Below are 20938 nucleotides of genomic sequence, written 5' to 3'. Positions count from 1 at the left end.
TCAGGGACCTTAAACACTAACAGAATAACAGAATTCTGCCCCTGCACCGAGAGAGAGGGGGGGGAGAGAGATAGAGAGAGAGAGAGAGAGACGGAGGGAGGGCTATTTTTAGACATCTACAACAGACAGACACAAGCACGCAAGCACACACACACACACTCACACACACACACACACACACATATACACACACACAGCAGCAGCAGCAAAGACAAAACCTGGTGAAAGGTTTTAGATAAAGGTTTTTAACCTTTGGTACAATTTGAAAATGCTCACATATTCACCACGCACACACTCCAACATTCAGTTAACTGTTAAAAGTACAGGGTGAACAGATAACCAAAACACAGGAGATCAAATCCACTCTGAAAATGAGTCTTTCTGAGCGAAGAGAGAATGGAAGACTGTCACGGCCGCAGTGATCTGTCGTGAGAAATCTCGGATGTCACGCCTGCCTAGTTCCCTGCCACACGGCTAAAGCACACAAGTCCACATGCACCAGCATAACACACTCCAGCTCCTTCAGATCCTGCTCACACGGAACAGCAGGTACCTGGTGAAATGATGTAGAAGAAGTCCTTGAACTCGTCCATCCAGACCTCCGCCAGCCGTCTGTTGTTCTTGTTGATGACCTGCCCGGTTCCGCCGGGGAAACTGTACGGCGTGGCCTTCCGGAACACGTGACCCACGTGAGAGCAGGTCACGATCTCCAGAGATCCGCCGCACTGCCAGATCTGCACGCACACGCACGGACACACATATTAACACAAACACACACGCGTATAAACGCAAACACACACAGACATACACGCACGCACACATGCACACACAGACACACACAGACACACACAGACATGAAAGGGATGCCATCACCTATCAGCAAGATATGATCTCAAATGTTCAAGACTTCAATTCAATTCAGTTCAATTCAATTCAATTCAATGCTGAGGCGCTTTATTATGTTGACTATTCATGAGACTCTGTTAAAGAGAATAGTGCCAAGGCTATGATCACGCGAACCTTAATTTTGCATTCAACACGACACAAGACGGTAAAAGGATGTAAAATTCACCCTGAAAGACATTTCTAGATTTTCTCCACCCCAGATGTCCATGCCCGAATCGTACGTGCCAATCTCCTCGAAGTACGTCCTGTCGATGGAGAACAAACCCCCAGCCATCGTGGGAGTCCTGCAGGAGGGAGACGGACAAACGTCACGAACAAACGCGAAACAAACTTCGCTCTTACCCAAGCACAGAGAAAAAAAAAAAAAAAAAAAAAAAACAAACTCTAAAAAACAAACTTTTGGTGATAGTTTGGGGTTCAGTGAAATGGATTTGTGTAAACATTTACTAAATTAATGGCTTATGTTCATTAATCCATTACGGTGTTCTGGGCCGTAATCTCCGTTCGCTCTCTGATTGATAGAATACGCTAATTCAGATGCAAGGGAGAGACTGATTGTAGCGCGCCTTTGCGTTCTGGTCCCATTTAAAAGACATCCACGCCCGCGCGGCTGATGCAATCTCTAAAGAAAAAAAGGGCTCATCCGACGTGTGGTAAACGGCTCTGCGTCTTTATCTTCCTAATGGTATGCAAATCAGAGAGGGGGAATTTTTTTAAGACGTGAAGATGGTTTTTAGTGATTATATGCCGTAGGAACGTAACTGAAGATGCCTTTGATGCTTATGATTTCAGCTGTTGGATTTCAGGTAGAGCTGGTAGGTAAAGCTGCTATAGATACAGTAAACCTACAGATGCCAAAATCATTCTGATGGGAGTCCTGTAAGTTAACAGCATAGGAGACCAGACCCATCAGGTTGTGCAGCAAACCTGCAGCAAAAAAAACTGCTTTAACTAAACCCTGACAACCATCTCAAATGGAGGTTTTCTTTTTTTCTTTCTCTCTCTCTCTTTATTGTCCATTTTGGTGTCCTTCACTGTGGGCATTTTTTTGGTAGACACTGTGTGACAGATACATCCTCTTTCCATTCAGATCACATTCTCTCTCTGTCAGTCTCTCTTTCGCTTTCTCTCTCTCTCACTCTCTGTCAGTCTCTCTCTCTCCCTCTCTGTCAGTCTCTTTCTCCTTCTCTCTCCCTCTCTCACTCTCTGTCAGTCTCTCTCTCTCTCTCTTTCTGTCTCTCTTGCGATCAATGTTATCCTTTAATTATGCCTTTGTGTGTCTAGCTGTGCGCAGTGCATGTCAAACACAGAATTTCTTTAAATACTTCACAGGACCCATCGTACTGCTTCTCTGCCATCTGACGTCTCATCAGATAATACCACTCAATAACATCTATTGATCAGTTGCACTGGGGCAAAAATTCTTTCATTACTCATCGAACACAAACGTCCAAATATACGGGTATATATTCCTTTAAGCTCTCTCCTGTTTGTGTAAGCCTGATCCATCATAATATTTGGCTTGAATAAAAATGTCTATACACTGTGTTTAGAGCAGGGAAGAAAAGAAACCCAGCTCCTGTGTGGTGATATAATTACCTCGTCTCCAGTCTGATCCTGAGGACTGTCTGCTGCACTGATGTATAACAAATGTATCTGTTAAACTAGAATAATGTGTCCATACAGAATGGCGCTGTCTCGAAGCCAAGTCGCTGACTGACTTTATTACCTCGAGGCTATCTACTCCCTCCCGTTTCCATGGTGCCAACGCTCGAGAATTTCCAGAACTTTCTGACACAAGAGCTAGCCCTTTTCTGAAAAGATTCATGAGAAGGTTCTGCGCCCGTTTGATCGTACCGTTCTGATTTAGACGACGCGTTAAAGTCTTGTGACCTTTCTGCAGATGATGACTCATTGACTTTGCTGGCAGCCGTGCACTTTACCCAAAGACCGTTCTAGAATCTATGAGTAACCTTGGGCACGTTCAGCCGGCTACCTGACGGGAAGGGTCCTGTCTCCTTTGCGTCGATCCATCTCTCTCTGGGGGACGGGGTACCACCTGAAATTGAGTTTCCAGTTAAAACCTCCGTACGTCATGTCAGAGCCCGCCATGTACTCAAACGTCTCATCGCTTATCACGTCAATGATGGGACAGACCACAGATTTCCTGAAACAAACAAACAAACAAACAAATAACAACTTTAACAATCATACCGATAAAGTGTCTCACACCAGCACAGAGCAAGATGGGCCTTCAGTTCATATTTTGACAACATAAGCACTCTGCAATCATTTTTTTCTCTCTCTCTCTCTCTCTCTCTCTCTGCAACGCTTTTCTCAGTACTCAAATTATCCCACCACATCCTTCCAAAGCCTGTTTTAATATGGCGTCTTCACAGTCGGGGTTTGGTTAAAGTGCTGACCGTGAAGAACTCACAAGATTCATTCTTGCCCAAGAGCTGATAAATCACTTACAAAAGCCAACGGCCTGAGGATAACTTTCGTCGCCACGAGACGAAAAGAAAAATTAAGCTCGCTGACAGCTCAGGATGTGCTTCCGAGCCTTCGAGTACTTTTGTCGATTCATTATGCATTTATTTACATGGAAGCAATAACGTTGTGATGCTATTACCAATTACGGTCTTCCCAGAAGTCTATAACGGGAATGCTAATTAGATAAAAACACCAAGGGGAACGTATTACACTACCCAGAATGTAATTACGATCAATGTAAATCTAATACAAAACACAACGACAGCAAGGCTGGCAATATCCCGAGCGCTGAATAGTGCAGACTGACTAAAACAATACATCAAGATCATTTTCTTCAGTGTACGGCAAGATTCTGGATGTGTTTGTGCCTGCAGGAGAAGAAAAGGGAAAAACGTAAGGCTACCTGAGGAGGGCAGGCCAAAGGCATGGGTGAGTATGAGCGTGTGATTATGCCTGTGTAACCGGATATTGGCTGTAGTGTTATCCTAATGGTCTGGATCGTTACCCATTTCAGCACAATGGCGTGAATCTAATAAGAGAAAGGATTGGCCAGACACCTGTGGGACTTTTTTTTTTTTTTTAATAATTTTAGATTCGGGTGATATCTCACTTCCTGTAAACTAATAAGATTATTCTAGAAGCATTGAAAAAGGCAGAGATTGTTATTTGACGGCGACAAGCCAGTGCCAGGGTAAACGAAGAATTTGTTTGATGACAATTTGTTCTGTAAACTGTCAAAGAGGTCATCATATTAATTCAGTCTGACAACCGTGTGTGTGTGTGTGTGTGTGTGTGTGTGTGTGAGAAAATGTTGTGGCAAAATAAACTGTCATATTTTGCCTTCAGCTGGGAGTGATTAAACTAGGACTGGGAGGGGTGCACTACCTGCATACGTACACACAGACACACACACATACACACACACAGACACACACACATACACACACACACAGACACACACACACACACACACAGACACACACACAAATACACACACAGAAACTCACAAAGACGCACACAGACACAGACACACACACACACAGAAACTCACACACAGACACACACACATACACACAGAAACTCACACAGACACACACAGAAACTCACACAGACATACACAGACACACAGACACAGACGCACGCACACACACACAGACACACACACACACAGACGCACACACACACAGACACACACACACAGAAACTCACACCCACACACACATACACACACAGACACACAGACACACACACACGCGTGTTATGAATCACAAAGAAACGTGTTATTTTCTTATTGTTGTTTTTTTTTGTTATCGTATTATATATTGCCAGAGAAAAATAGCAGCAAACAGCTAAAAAAAATGCCCAACAGAAACACTCGTTACCATTTATGCTTTGAACAAACCTTTGAGGTGGGTTAAATTCAATTACCATTTACGCTGTGGACAGACCTGTTTTTAATGAGGTGGGGTTCATTTCATTTATATTTAACTGAACTGAATACAATCTTTTAACAAAGCCCATTCTCAGGCACACAGCAGTGGGGGATGGGTGACCACTGACCTGTCTTCTTTAATCCTGGCCAACAGTGGTTCGAGCCAGCCCACCGTACACTCACAGTGGGCGTCCAGGAAGGTGATGACCTGCCCCCTTGTGGCCGCCGCACCCCGTAGCCGTGCTCGGATCAGACCGGACCTCTTCTCCATCCGCAGGATCCTAACCGGGACTTCAAGAGTCCGGACGTAGGTCTCCAGCTTGTCTTTCAGGAAATCTGTCAAAGAGCAAACACTTTGCAATACACTGAAAGGACCTCTCAGTATGAACTGCAGTCCATGACGTTTATAGTAAGGTGCTGATGTGAATTGCTCTCCGTTTTTGAAGTCTTTTTAAAGGTACTATTTAATAACACACTAGAGCTGCCGGAAAAAGCCAAAGATTAGCCTGAGGTGAAGTGAGTCAAGCAAATAATTTAGCACAAATTTGGGGGAGGGGGGGCGTTTTTCCCTTGGCGCTGACTTTAACGCGGGCTCGGTCGACGAATGCAAATGACTCTGGCAATGACTCAAACGCTGACTCCAGCTGTGCCTCAAACTCTGCCTTTAACAGTGACTTTCAAAGTCACCCTAACTTTGACAGCCACTGAGTTAGCAAGTCCAGTACTTACTCTAGCAATGACTTTGGGCAGAGAATTGATGTCTGAACTGTGTAAATATGTCACGCTTTGATTGGAAGCGGTACCTCTCTCGCTGGCGTCGTCCACCAGCAGTATCTCCAGGAGCAAGTGTCTGGGTGAGCGATTGATGACGCTGTGCACGGTCCGTAACAGCGTGCTCCAGGCTTCGTTATGGAAAACGATCACTACGCTGGTGTTGGGAAGGTCGTCCGGATACACCTTCGTCTTACAGCTGGGAGACGCAGACGGACAAAGGTTAGTCATCGCTGTAATTCATACACTATTTCTTTTCTTTTCGGTTTTTTTTTTTTTTTTTTTTTATGGCAAACCAAAGGTTTTCAACTGAGTCCTCACAAACCCACAATCAATATCAACCACTGCTATGGCCAACCAAAAACGGCCCTGATAAAGCTAATCACCTAATCGTTAATGTACACAAAATCAGTTAAGCCAATGATAGAATACAATCAATGAGTGAAGGCAAGAGGTTCTAACGGACTGCGTCATGAGCCATCGACATACCACACAAAAAAAAACATAAACCTGGGCTCTCGTGACTGATGAATATAGGACAGCCTTCATTCAGTTGAACGGTTCAACATGAAAAGTGAAGAGTTGACAGCAACTGGCGTCGTTTCAACTCTACGACCTGTCTCTCTCTCTCTCTCTCTCTCTCTCTCTCTCTCACACACACACACACACACACACACACACTCTCTCTCTCTCTCTCCCTCTCTCTCACACACACACACACACACACACACACTCTCTCTCTCTCTCTGTCGCAGACGCCCAGATGGAGGGGCTAGAGCGGTGGACGGCACGGTGAGAGGCTAAATAAAGCATGAGGCTGCTTAAGTGTCGGGGCGTACTCGGGCAATGCGGGATGTGTGAGCTGACGGTTTGGATTGGAAGGGACAGTGGGACAGTCCCTTCTCCAAACTGGCTGTGACACTGGAGAATGACAGAATGGGAACAGAGCGACTGTTTCTGAGAGAACAGCTTGTTTCTCTTTCCTGAGCTCAACCGCTCTCTGTGTTCTCACCTTCGTACAACGCTAGCGAAAATTAAAAAAAAAAAATCTGTACCTACACTGGTGTTTTCCTGCACCTTCCGGAAAGCCAGACGACTCAGTTCGATTTAGATCGAATCATTACTGTTATGTTACGCAACTTTTCATTTACAATTCATGGAGAATCTCATTCTAAATGTTTATCATACTATTGGAACAATACAAACTTACGTTTAGATTCCTCTTCTTCCAGCCTTTTGTGTTTTTTGGTTTTTGTTTTTTGTTTTTTTGCTGTGTTTTGGACCATTTATTATTTCACCGAAGTGTAGTTTTTGCTCTTAGATCTCATAGATGGTGATAAAAAAAGGATAAAATATTAGAGCACGTTGTGATGAACCGAAAGAAACGGGGAGGAGAGCCTCCGTATCGAGGGTAAATGGCATGAAAAGTGCACTTAGCGAGAAAACAGACATAAACACACGCCTGTGACAAACTACACGAGCATGAATCATAGTAATATTCTTCTGTGAGGCAAATAGCAGCGTAGATCAGCAAGACATAAGATGAATGCTGTAATGTTTCACACAAATAGCTCTTTGGGTTTGTATTATGCAGTCTAAATGGCTGTGTGTGGGGGGGGGTGTTCTGAAAACAAAGACCTTTCTCACTCCGCTGTCACCAAGCAAAGAGAAAATAGTAGCTCTGGAGCCTCTCGGGTTTCTACTGAAGACGGCTCGATCCTCTAAAACGAGAAGATTTATAGTGCTATTAATGTTCGGTTTCTTTTTCTGGCTGGAACGGAAAGTGCACTTTGCCTTCGATCAAATGCCCTACGAACGGGCCGTAGAAACTCGGTTGAACGGTTTTCGCGCGAATGTCATAAAAATGGTTTATGTCACTGCAACGGCCGGAAGATTCGGCGATTTCTTAGGGCAGAATCCGAACGTACCGCGTCCAACGTCTGCCACTTCGTCTGCGGGAGACCACGCGGGAAATTCAATCTTATTCCAGAAATGAGGAGTTGCTTCTCAACGTACCGTACGCTGGGTCAATCTGTCACCTTTAACATTGTTTCACAGCTGAAGAATTAATCACAATTTAGATCAAATGACATGCAGTTATGTTGTCTTAACACATACACTGGCAGTGTGCTTTTTTGAAAAATTAAAAAGCATCTCCTTAAAATGTGAAAATATTACCACAAGTACGTGTGAGTTGGGACACAGGAAAGCTTCATCTCAAAATGTCTTTTTCTTTCCTAAAAGAAGATGTTTCATTCTGTATTGCAACCAAAGGCTCATTAGGTTATTCAAGTGGGTCATGGAGCTCCATTCCTCTGTGACTGAGTCTGTGAGTGTGTGGGCGCGTGTGCGTCTGTATGTGTTCGTGTGTGCATGTGGGCATGTGTGTCTGTGTGAGTATGTGCATGTGTGTGTATGTGGGGGTCTGTGTGTGAGAGAAAATGTGTGTGCATGTGTGTGTGTGTGTGTGCGTGTGCGTTTCATATGTGCGTGTGTGTGTGTGTGTGAGTGTCCATATGCACATGGTGTGACTGGCATGTACTCTGCAGTCTTTCACCCTTTTCCACTGTTGTGGGTAAAGGAGGATTTGATAATCTGTTACAGTGAGCATGTGACTGTATATCTCATATGAACAACAGAGAGAAGGCTCAAAAAACACTCAGCATGACGCAGCCCAAGCTGTGAAGCAAGTGTGTTCTGCATGTGGACACCTGTGTTTGTGTCTGCTGGCATATGTGTCTGGATAAATATATGTGTAAGCATGAGGCATGTCAACATGTATGAGTGTGTGTGTGTGTGTGTGTGTGTGTGTGTGTATTTACATGTGTCTGCGTATGTGTGTGTGTGTGTGTGTGTGTGTGTGTGTTTGTGTGTGTCAGTGAGAAAGAGAAAGCCATGCATACACACTCACCCATCCAGTCTAACATCAGGCAGACTGCGGTTAAGGGCGATCATATCACTGGCCATCAGGTTGAACTGGTTAATTTTGAACATTTCCTTCATCTTCTCCTGGTCTTCTTTAGGGATGACCACGGCTTTACCCATCTCCCCTGGACCCTCATGGCTACGCGACATGACAGCTTCAGAAAAAAATGGCAAAATCCATAAAAACACTACAGTGACACCACACCCTAAGGGTTTTGGCAATTTAAAACAGCTTTGAGACAAGCACTCAGTCAGTCAGTGTACTTGCACGTGGACGCTTTAAATTATGACGTCGGCACTAAATATGAGCGTTTACCATGCTGCATAAGCCTCATACGAGTACCAGCGTGTAGTACTGGTTCATCTCCAGTCTGAACCAGTGAGAACGAAGATGGCACACATCTCCTTTGAAATGGCTGTATCCCCCCTACTGAACATTTCACGCGACAAGACGATTAACGTTGCCAAACCACATGAAAGCACTCGGAAATATTCCTGCAACTACAAAGGCTTCTGACCGTCTGCGTCCACCAACAGCCTGCCAGAGAGACCCTGGCCGACACATCAACCAAAATCCACACGGACAGTTACAATCCCCTGGGAGCCCAGCAGGTGCAGCAAGGCTGGAGGTCTGAACCAAGAGACTCGGATTTGGAACACACACCTCTGCTCTGTTTGGACAGAACCTTAAACTGGTTCTGGGATTTATGGTACCTCCTGAGAGGTAATATCAGTACAATGGTTCCTCAGAGAACAGTGGTGTCTAACAGCCACTGCCATTAACCTAAATACATGATGTAGTGTGCTGAATGACGGCCTTTCTGGTTTAAAAATGGGACCGCGCTTTGTGGACGGCGGATATAATTTAAGACGACCTGTCATAGATACGAGCTAAAAACAATGAACACTGTTCTACGCCGCTGATCCACGTTATTGAATGTGTCAACAGGGCAACAAAATCTGTCCTTGGACCGTAACTTTTTACCTACCTGTGCTATACTGTAACACAGCACAGACATTGGTCAAGCAGCTTCACACACATGAGAGACAGTGAACAGTACTGGACTGAGCTTGTGGGCACACACACAACATCTGTTGTTATACTAATTAAGCACCAAACCAGCATCTCCACTGGAGGCTGAGAGCAAACGACAGCTCCTGTCACCTGAAGCGTAAATGGGAACGGGGTGTAATCTTCGTTCCGGATGTAAGAGCAGGTCATTTAATCCCTGTTCACAGAGTGTTCTGGTATAGCCTCTGACACACACACACACACACACACACACACACAATACACCTGTGTGATGTTTCCTGAAAAAACGTAGAAACATGTATCCTGTTGTATTTGACCGAACGCACTCTAAATTCCCATGCTGATTACAGACCAGTACTAACATCTATCTAGGTGTTTCACAAAAGACATAATACCTGCTTTACATTAATCATCACTAATATGTGTAACGGTGAGGTAATAGCCATACTGTACTATTATCTCCATGTGTGCCAAAATTATATGTAATAACTAACACTTACTGTTAATTGTGACATGACATGCATGTGTTATGCAAGCTATTAGACTATGAAATAGAACAGATACTGTATCTATCTCCTATACAATAAAAACATTGCTCCTACTGTCTCTTGCTACAAGAACTGTAAACGTAGTGAGTGGATGTTGTATTGGTCTAGTTAGTTTGCTACATTAACCAAATTCACTGAGGAATTACTATAAGTGAAATTTTCCATTAGGATGATCAGACCATCAAAGGCTTCTCCCAGCTTTAAAGGTAAATAACATTTCCAGGATTTGCCTCCCACTTCTCTGGAGTAATCTGTGACAGGACTGGGATTTCTATATGGAGAAAAGAGCCATCTGCAGTGGAAGTAAGTTAAGAGGATTGGGTTGGGCGGGGTGGGGGTGGGGGTCTCTGAGAGAAGTGAGGCCTGTTTAGATGGCCCTCCTCACCCTCATCATCATCATTATCATGATCATCATCATGAGGGTGTCAGGGGTCAAGCCGCTGACCTTCAGAGGAAGGTCAAGCAGGATTAGTGTTGTAAAGGCACGGCTACCGCATGCCCAGGTGGCCTTTACTGGACGTGTTTACGCCGCTAACACGCCCCGTGTCACACAAACGCTGACAGGTTCTTCAGCTAACGTAGGGATGACCGGTCCTTTGGCCGTGTTAAAGCAGTGAATGAAAGATTGAGAGTTTTGGACAACAAAGGGGATTTGTAGGCATATACAAGTGTAAAAAAAAAACAAAAAACAAAACACTAAATGCCAACAGCAAAGCCAAATTAAGCAACCTGAGCAGTAAGGGTGTGTGATATGAAGGCTGAACAGAGAAACATTAAAGGACTGACTATGAAAAAATAAGAAACAATCCTGAGATGACAGTTCCTGTTCTTGAATTTCCCACTGGAACTAATTGTATCAACTGTAATTTTGTTTACTATTTTTTGCTGAAATCAAAAAATTTGATCAATGCCAAGAATTGGGATCTGATTTCTGGTCTCACTAAATTCAACGGCATTTTCTCATGAGAGAGGCAGTTGAGCAGCTTCACAGAGATTCTCTCTATACATTAATAAGCCGACATGAACGTGCCATAAATGTTTGATGATTCTTAAGCGACACAGACATGAATCATTGGCAGTGCAATGAATGAGTGTAAATCTGTTTTTGTCATCGTTAAATAGCTCTCTTTTGAATTAAAGTGGAGTTGTAGAGGTGAATACTCACATTATACAGTGGAGGGGGGGAGACGCATTACATGGGGTGAAACCCACGAGTGAAAGTCATGAAATTACACCGCATGACACATAGTGCTGTGCTTTACCAACCGAGCTAATTTAAGGCAATTAGCTTCATCTGTAACCGTGTTTTATAGACAGGTGTTTCAACACGGTGAGCAGCTAGCCTATTATTATTATTATTATTAAACTCCTGGCTGCTTCACCATACCTCTGTCTCACAACTACATCCTAACTCCTGCGTGATGACCAGTGAAGAAGCCTTCGGTCCCCAGTGGAAAACAAATCAAACCAATAACACGGGTAAACATACCAGTAAGACTTAACAATATATATGGATGGATGGACAGATGGATGGGTGGGAGGGTGGATGGATGGATGGGTGGAAAGACAGACAGACAGACATACAGATAGATAGATAGATAGATAGATAGATAGATAGATAGATAGATAGATAGATAGACAGACAGACAGACAGATAGATAGATAGATAGATAGATAGATAGATAGATAGATAGATAGATAGATAGATAGATAGATAGATAGATAGATAGACAGATCATTTTTTTAACTATAGATCTTAAGAGTAAGGTAGGGAAATATGCCGACAGGAACGGTGTTCAGAGAAACAGCAACAGGAAAGTCAAGAATCCGATTCCACAGCATTAACTCTAAAACCTGTGCATGTTCCCATCTGAATAATGCAGTTAGTTTAATAATGGATTTTCTAAGGTGTCCGTTATTACTCATGCTGGGACTGCAGTGTGCCAATCTTCTCCAATAACACCACAATGAATTCTTATCTGCCAAGAGAGATATACTAACCAAACCTGTATTATTCATTAACAGTCAAAGAGGCCATTTTAACTTTACGGGCCAAATGTACATTGTCCTCTAGAGTGTGTTCTATTGTGGTTTCCCATAGCTGGGTCTACAGAGGTGAATGAATCGTTCCACTGCCAATTTCTTTTTTTTTTTTTTTTCCCCAGCTCCACTGTACCACAGTGTACTCTACCAAATGATTTCACAATCTAACACATTTGTTCTGTGCAGAGTAGCTGGTCAAAATGAATGAAACAGAAAATCCGTTTCAAACGACGATTCAGGCAAAAACGATCGTCGCGTCTTCCGTTTTTTTTCCCCAAAAGAGATTCAGCCTCTGTCTGTTGATTTATTTTGAACATAAAGCATCTAACGTACCCATCCAAAACAAGAAGGGCTGAGGAAATTCGGCTTCGGGGTAAAAGATTTTTGCAGCCACTTAAAAATGCTAAGTGCCTCTTTCCTTTGGATAACGTCTGACACTAAAATATGAAATATAGTTTAACTAGGCATGTAACTGATCCATGTTTGACTTAACTAATCGTGTCAGATTCAATGCAGTCATGTAGTCTCACTTCCCTCAGGTTTTTTTTTTTCTCTCTCTCCTAGAAAGCCTCCTGATTGGAGAAGATGCCTAATGATTCACCGGTCTTCTGCTCTATTAGAGAAATAGAGTAATGGAAATTTCCAGCCCATGTTCTTTACATCAGAAGGGGACATATGGACATTCTGTCCTATAATAAAGGTGATGTCATATGCCACTCACCACAAAGAGCAGCACTGACCAAATACCTTTATTCAGCTGGAAGTAACATAAAGCAAACCTCTAAAACACTCAGCATGGAGTGCCTCTCAACCTGAACATGTTCAACTCAATGGATCTTACCAGAATACTGTAGTTATATAATTCATAAAGATTATTTTACCAACATGTTCATGTTCAACTCAATGGATCTTACCAGAATACTGTAGTTATATAATTCATAAAGATTATTTTACCAACTTTCACGTTATAGTTGTCTCAATGTTTGCGTGCAACATTACACATCCTTTAAGACAGTCTCTAATCTAGTTCACCGTGTAATATTAAGCATCTAAGAAGTAAACTAATAGAGAAAGGCAAGGTAGAGCAGCACAGCCCATATTTTAACATATGTGGTCACAGTGTCCAAATCACATCACAGTAGTGGATGGTCTAAAGCCAGCTTCTTAAACGCACCAATGTTCAAGTATCAAAAAAGCTAATATAGGAAAAAAAACTGCAACATGTTGAACAAAAAAAGTGGCACTTTAAGAGGCGTGTTGACACCTTTCTCAAAAACAAAGCCAAACTGTGAATGGCTAACAGACTGTCACTAGCCTAAGCTGAGCTTTTCTCTCTACAATGGCTTCTTAGACCTTATTTGACAATTTAATTCCCTAATAGCTTCACCGACATATTTAAAGCCTGAACGCCCGAAAGCAAACTGCAGTCTTACGACCCATCCCCTGCATTCTGCATTCACGACTGCTATAAGATACGAGACACAGGCCTAAATGCCATGCCATCTGTCGACAAAAGCGGGGAAAAAAAACCCCCAAAAAACCATTTTGTTCTCCTCTTCATCAAGACTGTCCACCATTCTAAATTTGAAAGCAGCTTACTGTTCGTGCCACTAACCCACTTAGCTCAGAGAGCATGGAAAGGACAAGCATCCAATGAGTTTGGGGGACACACGCCAAGTACCTGGCAGATATACAGCCATTCATCCTAACAATACTACATTACCCAAGTTACAAAACCATGTCATCACAAAGGAGTTCGGCATTACATCCATTCATTAACGTCACTGCATCAAGAAATGAAAAGATTCACATTCAGAGACTGGAGGGCTCTTAATGGCCTACTGATTCAGTTATACTTCATGTTCATCAGTAGACTGGACAGTACGTAAAACTTAATGAACTTTGACTTATGAAATAAAAGTCAGCAAATCCGTTACACCACATTTTCTGAGTAAATACGGTTCTGTTCAGACTCTCTCGGTCGCAGATGAGACGTGATCTGCGCATAAGCAAACGGAGAATCTCGGACGCGGCTTCGGCGTTTAATGGTATTACGGAGGGAGAGAGAGACGTTGGCGGGGGGGGGGGGGGGATTATCCGTAACTCACCTCTCAGAGCCGGGAGTAAGGAGCGCTCCTTTCCGTCCTCACACTTGTTGCATTCGCTGAAGTAAAGCAGCAGGAAGACGTCCACCAGAACCCAAACCAGCGAGGTGGTCAACACCACCTTACAGTAGACGAAACGTCGCATTGGCTCCGTCTGCCGTCAGGAGACCAAGGAGAAAGAAGAAACTGGAGGAAGAGGAGCAGAAGAGAGGAAGAGAAGGAGGAGGAGGAGGAGGTGAGGCGGCGTGGGGGCGACGGAGCACAGCCGGGAGAAGGACGTCATCCCACTGGAAAGGGGAAAAAAACAACGAATCAGGGATGGAGAAAACGATCAGACGCACCGCTCGCTTAAAACAAAAGAAACAACGACAAAAAAAAAAGAACCACACCAACTGCGTTTTCATCTCAAAACATCTCAGTCAGTTCACTTTCCTTTCGAGAAAAACAATGTTTTCCTCAGGTGCAGCACTCAACAAATCTTTTTTTCAGGTTAGGAGCTAAAGTCATTCACCGCAAGAGACTTTACACATTCGTTAATGGTTCTGCACAAATATATTTCTATTCCACAAAAAGCATGCTTTTGGGCACACATTTACTTAAGACAATGTTTTCAAATCAGTTATTTTTACCTGTCAAGAGGCAAAAGCAGTAACCTTTCTAAATGTTGGACAATACATAGAAGATAACACATGGAAGGGATCCCAGCGGACAAACGTAAACATCTGAGGTTGTGTATTCCTTAAGAACACTTCTAATCTTCAGTGTTATCAGTCATGAGTCTAAGTGACAGCGTTTGAGATCTGTAGTGGTAAATGGTTGAGAGCCGACAGGCGGTTTTACTGCACCAGCCTTAAGGCCAACCTCCAGGGAAATCTAATCATCTCATTTCCTTATCATGGCCAGGCACCATACACCTCTCGCTCTCTGTCTGCTTTACCCATCCCTCTCTCTCTCTCTCTCTCTGCCCTGTCTCTGTCCTCCCTCACTCCTTCTTCTTTTCTTTCTCTCACTCTCTCGTGCTCTCTCTCTCTCTCTCTCATGCACACAAGCCTGTGGTCAATTATTTGTCAGTCTCTCTCAGTCTGTCTCACTAAAACACACACACACACGCACACACACAGACACACACAGGCACACACGCTTACACAGATAGATAGATAGATAGATAGATAGATAGATAGATAGATAGATAGATAGATAGATAGAGAGAGAGAAAGTGTGAGAGAGAGTGCGAGAGAGAGAGAGAGAGAGTGAGTGAGTGAGTGAGTGAGAGAGAGAGAGTGAGAGAGAGAGAGAGAGACAGAGTGAGTGAGTGAGTGAGAGAGAGAGAGAGAGAGAGAGAGAGAGAGAGAGAAATCAGACGAGTAAACTGCCCCCCCCTTCTTCTTCTCCTTCAGTACCGCAGTGTGTTCCCTCTTACTTGTCTGTGCCCATCACCAGCATTCAAACAAAGCCACTCTATCATCCGACTGGCAAAGCTGGCAGTCTGGGCACAACAGCACTGTCAACAAAAATTTACAGTCCTTTGAGACCTAAACCCTAAACAAAAGCAGGAAACTCACAAATAAACACAAACAAACACACGCCCAATGATCTGTATCCAATCACCAGTCTTCATCAGAGGAATGAGCCATTACGGAGGCTCTCCAGACAGTTCTGTGGTCTTGGGGTGACCAGGCGTACACAATCACAACAAACTGCATTTTTAATGCATACTGTAACGGCCTGCTTTTGTAGGCTCTATTAAAATCTGTCTGATGATACTGTTCAACTATTGGGTTGATCATTGGCCTATTTCAAGTGTGCACCTACCTGATTACTATCAGAGAGTCACACACACACCACGCACACACACATACACATTAGAAGGGGGAACACTCGGTATCTGGCAGAAATCTGGTCAGTTCTGTTGTTTGGAGGCCATCTGCTTGGTGACCAATGCCACGTCTGGGATTGAGAGAGAGAGAGAGAGAGAGAGAGAGAGAGAGAGAGGCACCGACAGTCCGGCCCAGGGCTCTGCCTGAGGTCTCTCTGCTAATGCTGGGTCATTAGCTTAACCATATGCACCGCTGCAAGACTGCTTCCTGTCTGTTCAGCCTTATGTTACAAAAACAAGCTTGGCCCTACCTTACAATCGAGAATAAAAAAAAAGGAAAACAAAAACAAAAAAAAAAAACCAAACAAAAAAAAAACAAGCAATAGAGAGTTTCACAGAGCTACTTAAAAAGATCCGATAGCCCTTGGAATCCAGTTGGTCATCGGGAGATTAAAAGCTGTGCGCGTGAAGGATCAAAGACCCAGATACAAACAGTCTGTTATGGCTCCTGCTACTCAGGCAGGATTCTCAGCTCAAGCTATCGCGGTAAACCAAAAGAAACTGGTGAATCACAAAACACTTCTCTGCTCTGGTAAACAATAACATGTGTTTGTTTCACGTTTGCTGAAACCAATTTTTAGAACCATCAGGCTAAACATTTGTCATTTTAGAATTACAAAGGCAACTCGTCTGAGGGTTTACCAAACTAAACCAACAAATGCCCTCTTCACTCTACATCACATAGACACACTTCTCCAATTTTTTTCCCCCCTTCTCTGAGATTGAAACCGATACTGAAATGCTCTCATTTCTGTAGTGTGCCGAGGTACAAATAAAACATGCAACTCCCTCTTGTCTGAAACCACCTCCACACTTAAGAGCTTCACCTCTATGAACATTTGTTTGTTCACAGAGTATCTAATTATTATCATTTCAAATGTCTACAACACTACGCATGTATAATCAATGTTGTAAATATTTACATAGTTTCTTCTTCTTTTTTATTTCATAGTACAGACATTTAAAAACTACGGCTGACACTGTCAGTGACTTCTGCGACGCCCACAAATACTGTGGCCTAATTAGTTACGGCGTAATTCAATGACAGAAAACCGCACCAGTAAAACTGGTTTCACTTCCCACTAGAAGATGGCACATCCGGTGTTCGCTTCTGTGTGAAGACGTTTTCATTACATTAGCAGTGGCACTAAAGGCCTGACATGTTTTGTCAGCAAGTAAGTATCACATTTACAAGAGGCTAAATAGTGGCATTGAGAAAATGTGGCTTTATAACCTGTGAGTTCCTACACTGTCTAACCGTGCCAAGGAAATAAAGACCATCAATTAAACTCTAAGACAGGAGCAAAAGAGATGTGAGATCATTTGAATTCTTTACTCGGGTACAGAGTAAAGAATGATAATAATAATAATAAAACAAGGGACTTTTTAAATCATTCAGCTCCAGTGCTGACTAAATCTCAAACTTGTCAAAAGTGTCTGTGACAAAACACATCTGATGCCTGAGACACCGAGAAGCACACCACCGCAGCAAAGATATCACATTAAATCTTTCGCATCATCATCATCATCCTCATCATCATCATCATCATCTTAACAGACAATACAAGTCCTCCCAGTCGTCATGTGCCACAAAGGAAAAAGAAAACGTTAAGATAGAGGACGTTCTGTAAATCTTGAGAATTCACAAACCCCTGTAATTCTACAGATTATTGTAGACAGACCTAGCGCTGGATCTGCACTGACCTATTTAAGAGTCCGATTAAGCAGGAATAAAAATGTCACTTCGTAATTTATGACAACACTTCTTGTTTCAGTATTGAAGAAGAATAGCAAAGTAATTAACGTTTAACACGCAAGACTCCCTTAAAACACACGCGTACACGCACGTACACACGCATACACACAGACACACACACAGAATATAAAGACTGTTCGTTAACCCTCTGACTTTAAGTCTATGTTGAGCAAATAGCGAATAATACAAAATGCCCACATACACTGTTGCAGCCTTTCTATTTGACGTGCCACAATAATTTTATCAGACATTTCATACAAGAACTACAACAAGGACGGTCAGAGAAGACACCGTTACCGCGGATGGGACGCCCAAAATGTGGCTTGGCGTGACATCACCTGGACCGTCTCTCTGTCAAAATGAGCTGCGGTACCTTTTCTCACACCTTGTTCCGTTTTTTAAAAATGTTTACTTTGCTCACAAATAACTAACACAGCACAATCATTTTACCAGTGATTAAAAAGTCACCTGTAAAACTACAGCGATAACAGATATACTGTTTTGCGAAGTAGACAGGTTAACGAATTACGCACTTTTCTCAACACTTACTGAATCGATGTGGATGATAACTGATGGGCACCTTGAAGTCTTGATTTTCAGTCAGCAACGTGTTGCGTCGGAGAAAGCTTTCTTACGACAATGAGCAAATAATTTGCGACGTATTGCTAAATATTAGTTTACAGCACCCAGACAGCGACATATCTAAGCAGCGGAGTGAATGCTTTGATGTTATTAGCTCTGAAGCTTACAACGTCTGTCATCTGAGTCCCACTGAGCAATTGCTAACTACAAAACAGCTCCAGCTAGCTAGCTTATGATCATTCTCGGCTAGGTAGTCGATGATGATGCATGACCTGTGCAAGCTCCGTTTGCTTTGGCTACCGTGTCCATTTTTCTTGGCATCAGTTTGTAAATGTTATGGCACCCTATAATGTAATCATTTTGTCATGATCTACGCTATTTGATATTAAAACTGAAATTTCAGGATATGCATAGGCATCTACCTGCTCTGTCGGGACATTGTCAGCTAACGGGTTGAGTAAAATGCTGCAGACTGCTTGACTATCCGCTCTCTTGTTTCTGATTGGCTATGTTGTACGTCCATCACAAAACGCCACTGCGCAAGAGCGCATCTGATGTTTGGTGGGTGTTTCTCATCCAAAATCAGCCGTCAGACTTTTTGGCATAAGCACAGTGGCAAATGATTGGTAAATAACTGTAGCTACGTATATTTCTCTTTTATTTCACTGCGAATGAGTACACTGCCACCACTGTTTCACAAACCAGTGAATTCAAATTAATAATTGTAGATGACAAAATATATTTATGTTTGGAATACGCTACTTGAAATATTTTGTTGGTGGGATCCAGGATTGTGATTATTCTATGATTTGCCAAAAATACGGTTATGGAACATAAAGTTATGTCACTAACTACCTAAAAATTTCACATTGCCGCGCTTTGATTGCATGTGATATCATGTAATTGTAATGTAATAACTAATCTATTGAGGTTGCTTATGACATCAGCATATTCATTCATACGATTATCTGTCTCATTGTTTGATGTTGGCCTGTCACTGTATGACTACAAAGCCGAAGATACAGAAAATACTCAGCGTCCTGGTCGAACAGTATATAGGCTACATTCTTCTTCTTAATCTTACAGGACGGTTAAGCCTCGCCCCGAAACTATAAATAACACAACATCACATGCATCAAAATCACAACATTCCTTACAGTATGATCAACAGAACTAAAGTCTCCAAAGTATGTTGAACTACATGTTCAGAACTATATATAAAGAACTAAATTCAGAAATGTTTGAATTATTAAGGTAGTGGTGCATTTTTAAGTCATCATCGTCCTAAGTTTGAAGAACAAATGTAGTTAGCGTAAGGATATATTTTGCTTGTTATACAGCGTATTCGTAAACCGAATTTGCTATCGCCCAAAATAATATTTTTTGGTTAAATGTTTTGTGTGGTTGTTTGAGCTCGCAGTTTAATACTTAAACGTCCAAACACGTCACCCGTTTTACCCATTACAACACTCATCTAAGTGGATCCAATAACAACATTACTCATTGATTCCGTTATGCTGCTTCTACTATACTGCGTTTCGTTATAGATTCAGCCAGTGGCTAGATAGAAACTTATCTCGCCCGCTGAGTCGCACGGTGTCGCAAGTGACAACAGTGCCCTCTGCTGTGCGGTCAATAAAATGAAACGTCAACCTGAAATCTCAGTCAAGCTGTGATAGAGGTATCTTGTGATAGCAATAATGGATTTTTAATATGAATTTAAGTGCAACAGAAGAATAATTAATGCATCCATAGCTTTGACTTTTACCTTGACGTCGTCCTTGGTGTACCGCCAAGATTTACTCACTTTTTATGTACTGAAGCAAAGATGCATTGCTACTGAGAGGTTTGGAACTCCGACGATTTTTCTTCAGGCGCTAGGTGTCAGTGACGTTCAGATTCTGCTTGTAGTTTGCGCGCATCTTTCTCAAAGATCAGAAAACAGGTTTCCATTAATTAAATGAGGTACCTGGTTAAAACCACTTGGATAGTCAAATAGGCATTATTGCAAGTCGCCTGTTCCTAAATTTGGTCAAATTTCAATCATAAAGCCATCAGACATGAAACATTTACACACTCGCAAATAGGATGTTGCAGGGGGTGGCGCTATTAAATGCGAACCCTGGGTAATTTCACCAGAGCCTCCTCCAGTCCCAGAAATGGTTTTACCCAACCAGGTATAACAAGTGAGCGTTGCCATTGTATTACCATAAGTGTGCTGACGTCTAGTTAAGAGAGACTGATCATACCACTGGATTCAACTATAACGGCGCATCACTGACCACACGAATTGCTGGAAGTTTTCAATGACTCTTTGCTAAACTTATTTTTTCCATGTTTTAATTCCTAATTTAAAAAAGAAGACCGCATTAAGGGTTCCAAAATGAATATGGAGAATCTGCAAAAGTGAAAAAAAGCTATTTCCTCAGTGCGCTGTTCGATTGCGGATTGTCAGTTAAAAGGAGAAG

The 20938-nt window shown here is 42.6% G+C and overlaps 1 protein-coding gene across 1 annotated transcript in view; it reads right to left on the bottom strand.

Moving 5' to 3' along the window:
- Positions 1-18510, bottom strand: part of galnt13 (polypeptide N-acetylgalactosaminyltransferase 13) — a 30284-nt gene extending 11774 nt beyond the window's left edge. The window contains exons 1-8 of the mRNA XM_030786501.1: positions 18438-18510; positions 14260-14543; positions 8514-8682; positions 5635-5801; positions 4960-5167; positions 2903-3073; positions 1073-1190; positions 554-734 (exon numbers count right to left, since the gene is read on the bottom strand). Of these exons, the coding sequence (XP_030642361.1) occupies positions 554-734; positions 1073-1190; positions 2903-3073; positions 4960-5167; positions 5635-5801; positions 8514-8682; positions 14260-14401 (1156 nt within the window). The 5' untranslated portion in view covers positions 14402-14543; positions 18438-18510. The remainder of the gene's footprint in view (positions 1-553; positions 735-1072; positions 1191-2902; positions 3074-4959; positions 5168-5634; positions 5802-8513; positions 8683-14259; positions 14544-18437) is intronic.
- Between the last annotated feature and the right edge of the window lie 2428 nt (positions 18511-20938).

The sequence above is a fragment of the Chanos chanos genome, chromosome 10 (genome assembly GCF_902362185.1).
Source record: "Chanos chanos chromosome 10, fChaCha1.1, whole genome shotgun sequence".
NCBI lineage: Eukaryota > Metazoa > Chordata > Actinopteri > Gonorynchiformes > Chanidae > Chanos > Chanos chanos.
The sequence above is the reverse complement of the archived record's forward strand: the minus strand, read 5'-3'. Positions and strand labels throughout refer to the sequence as shown.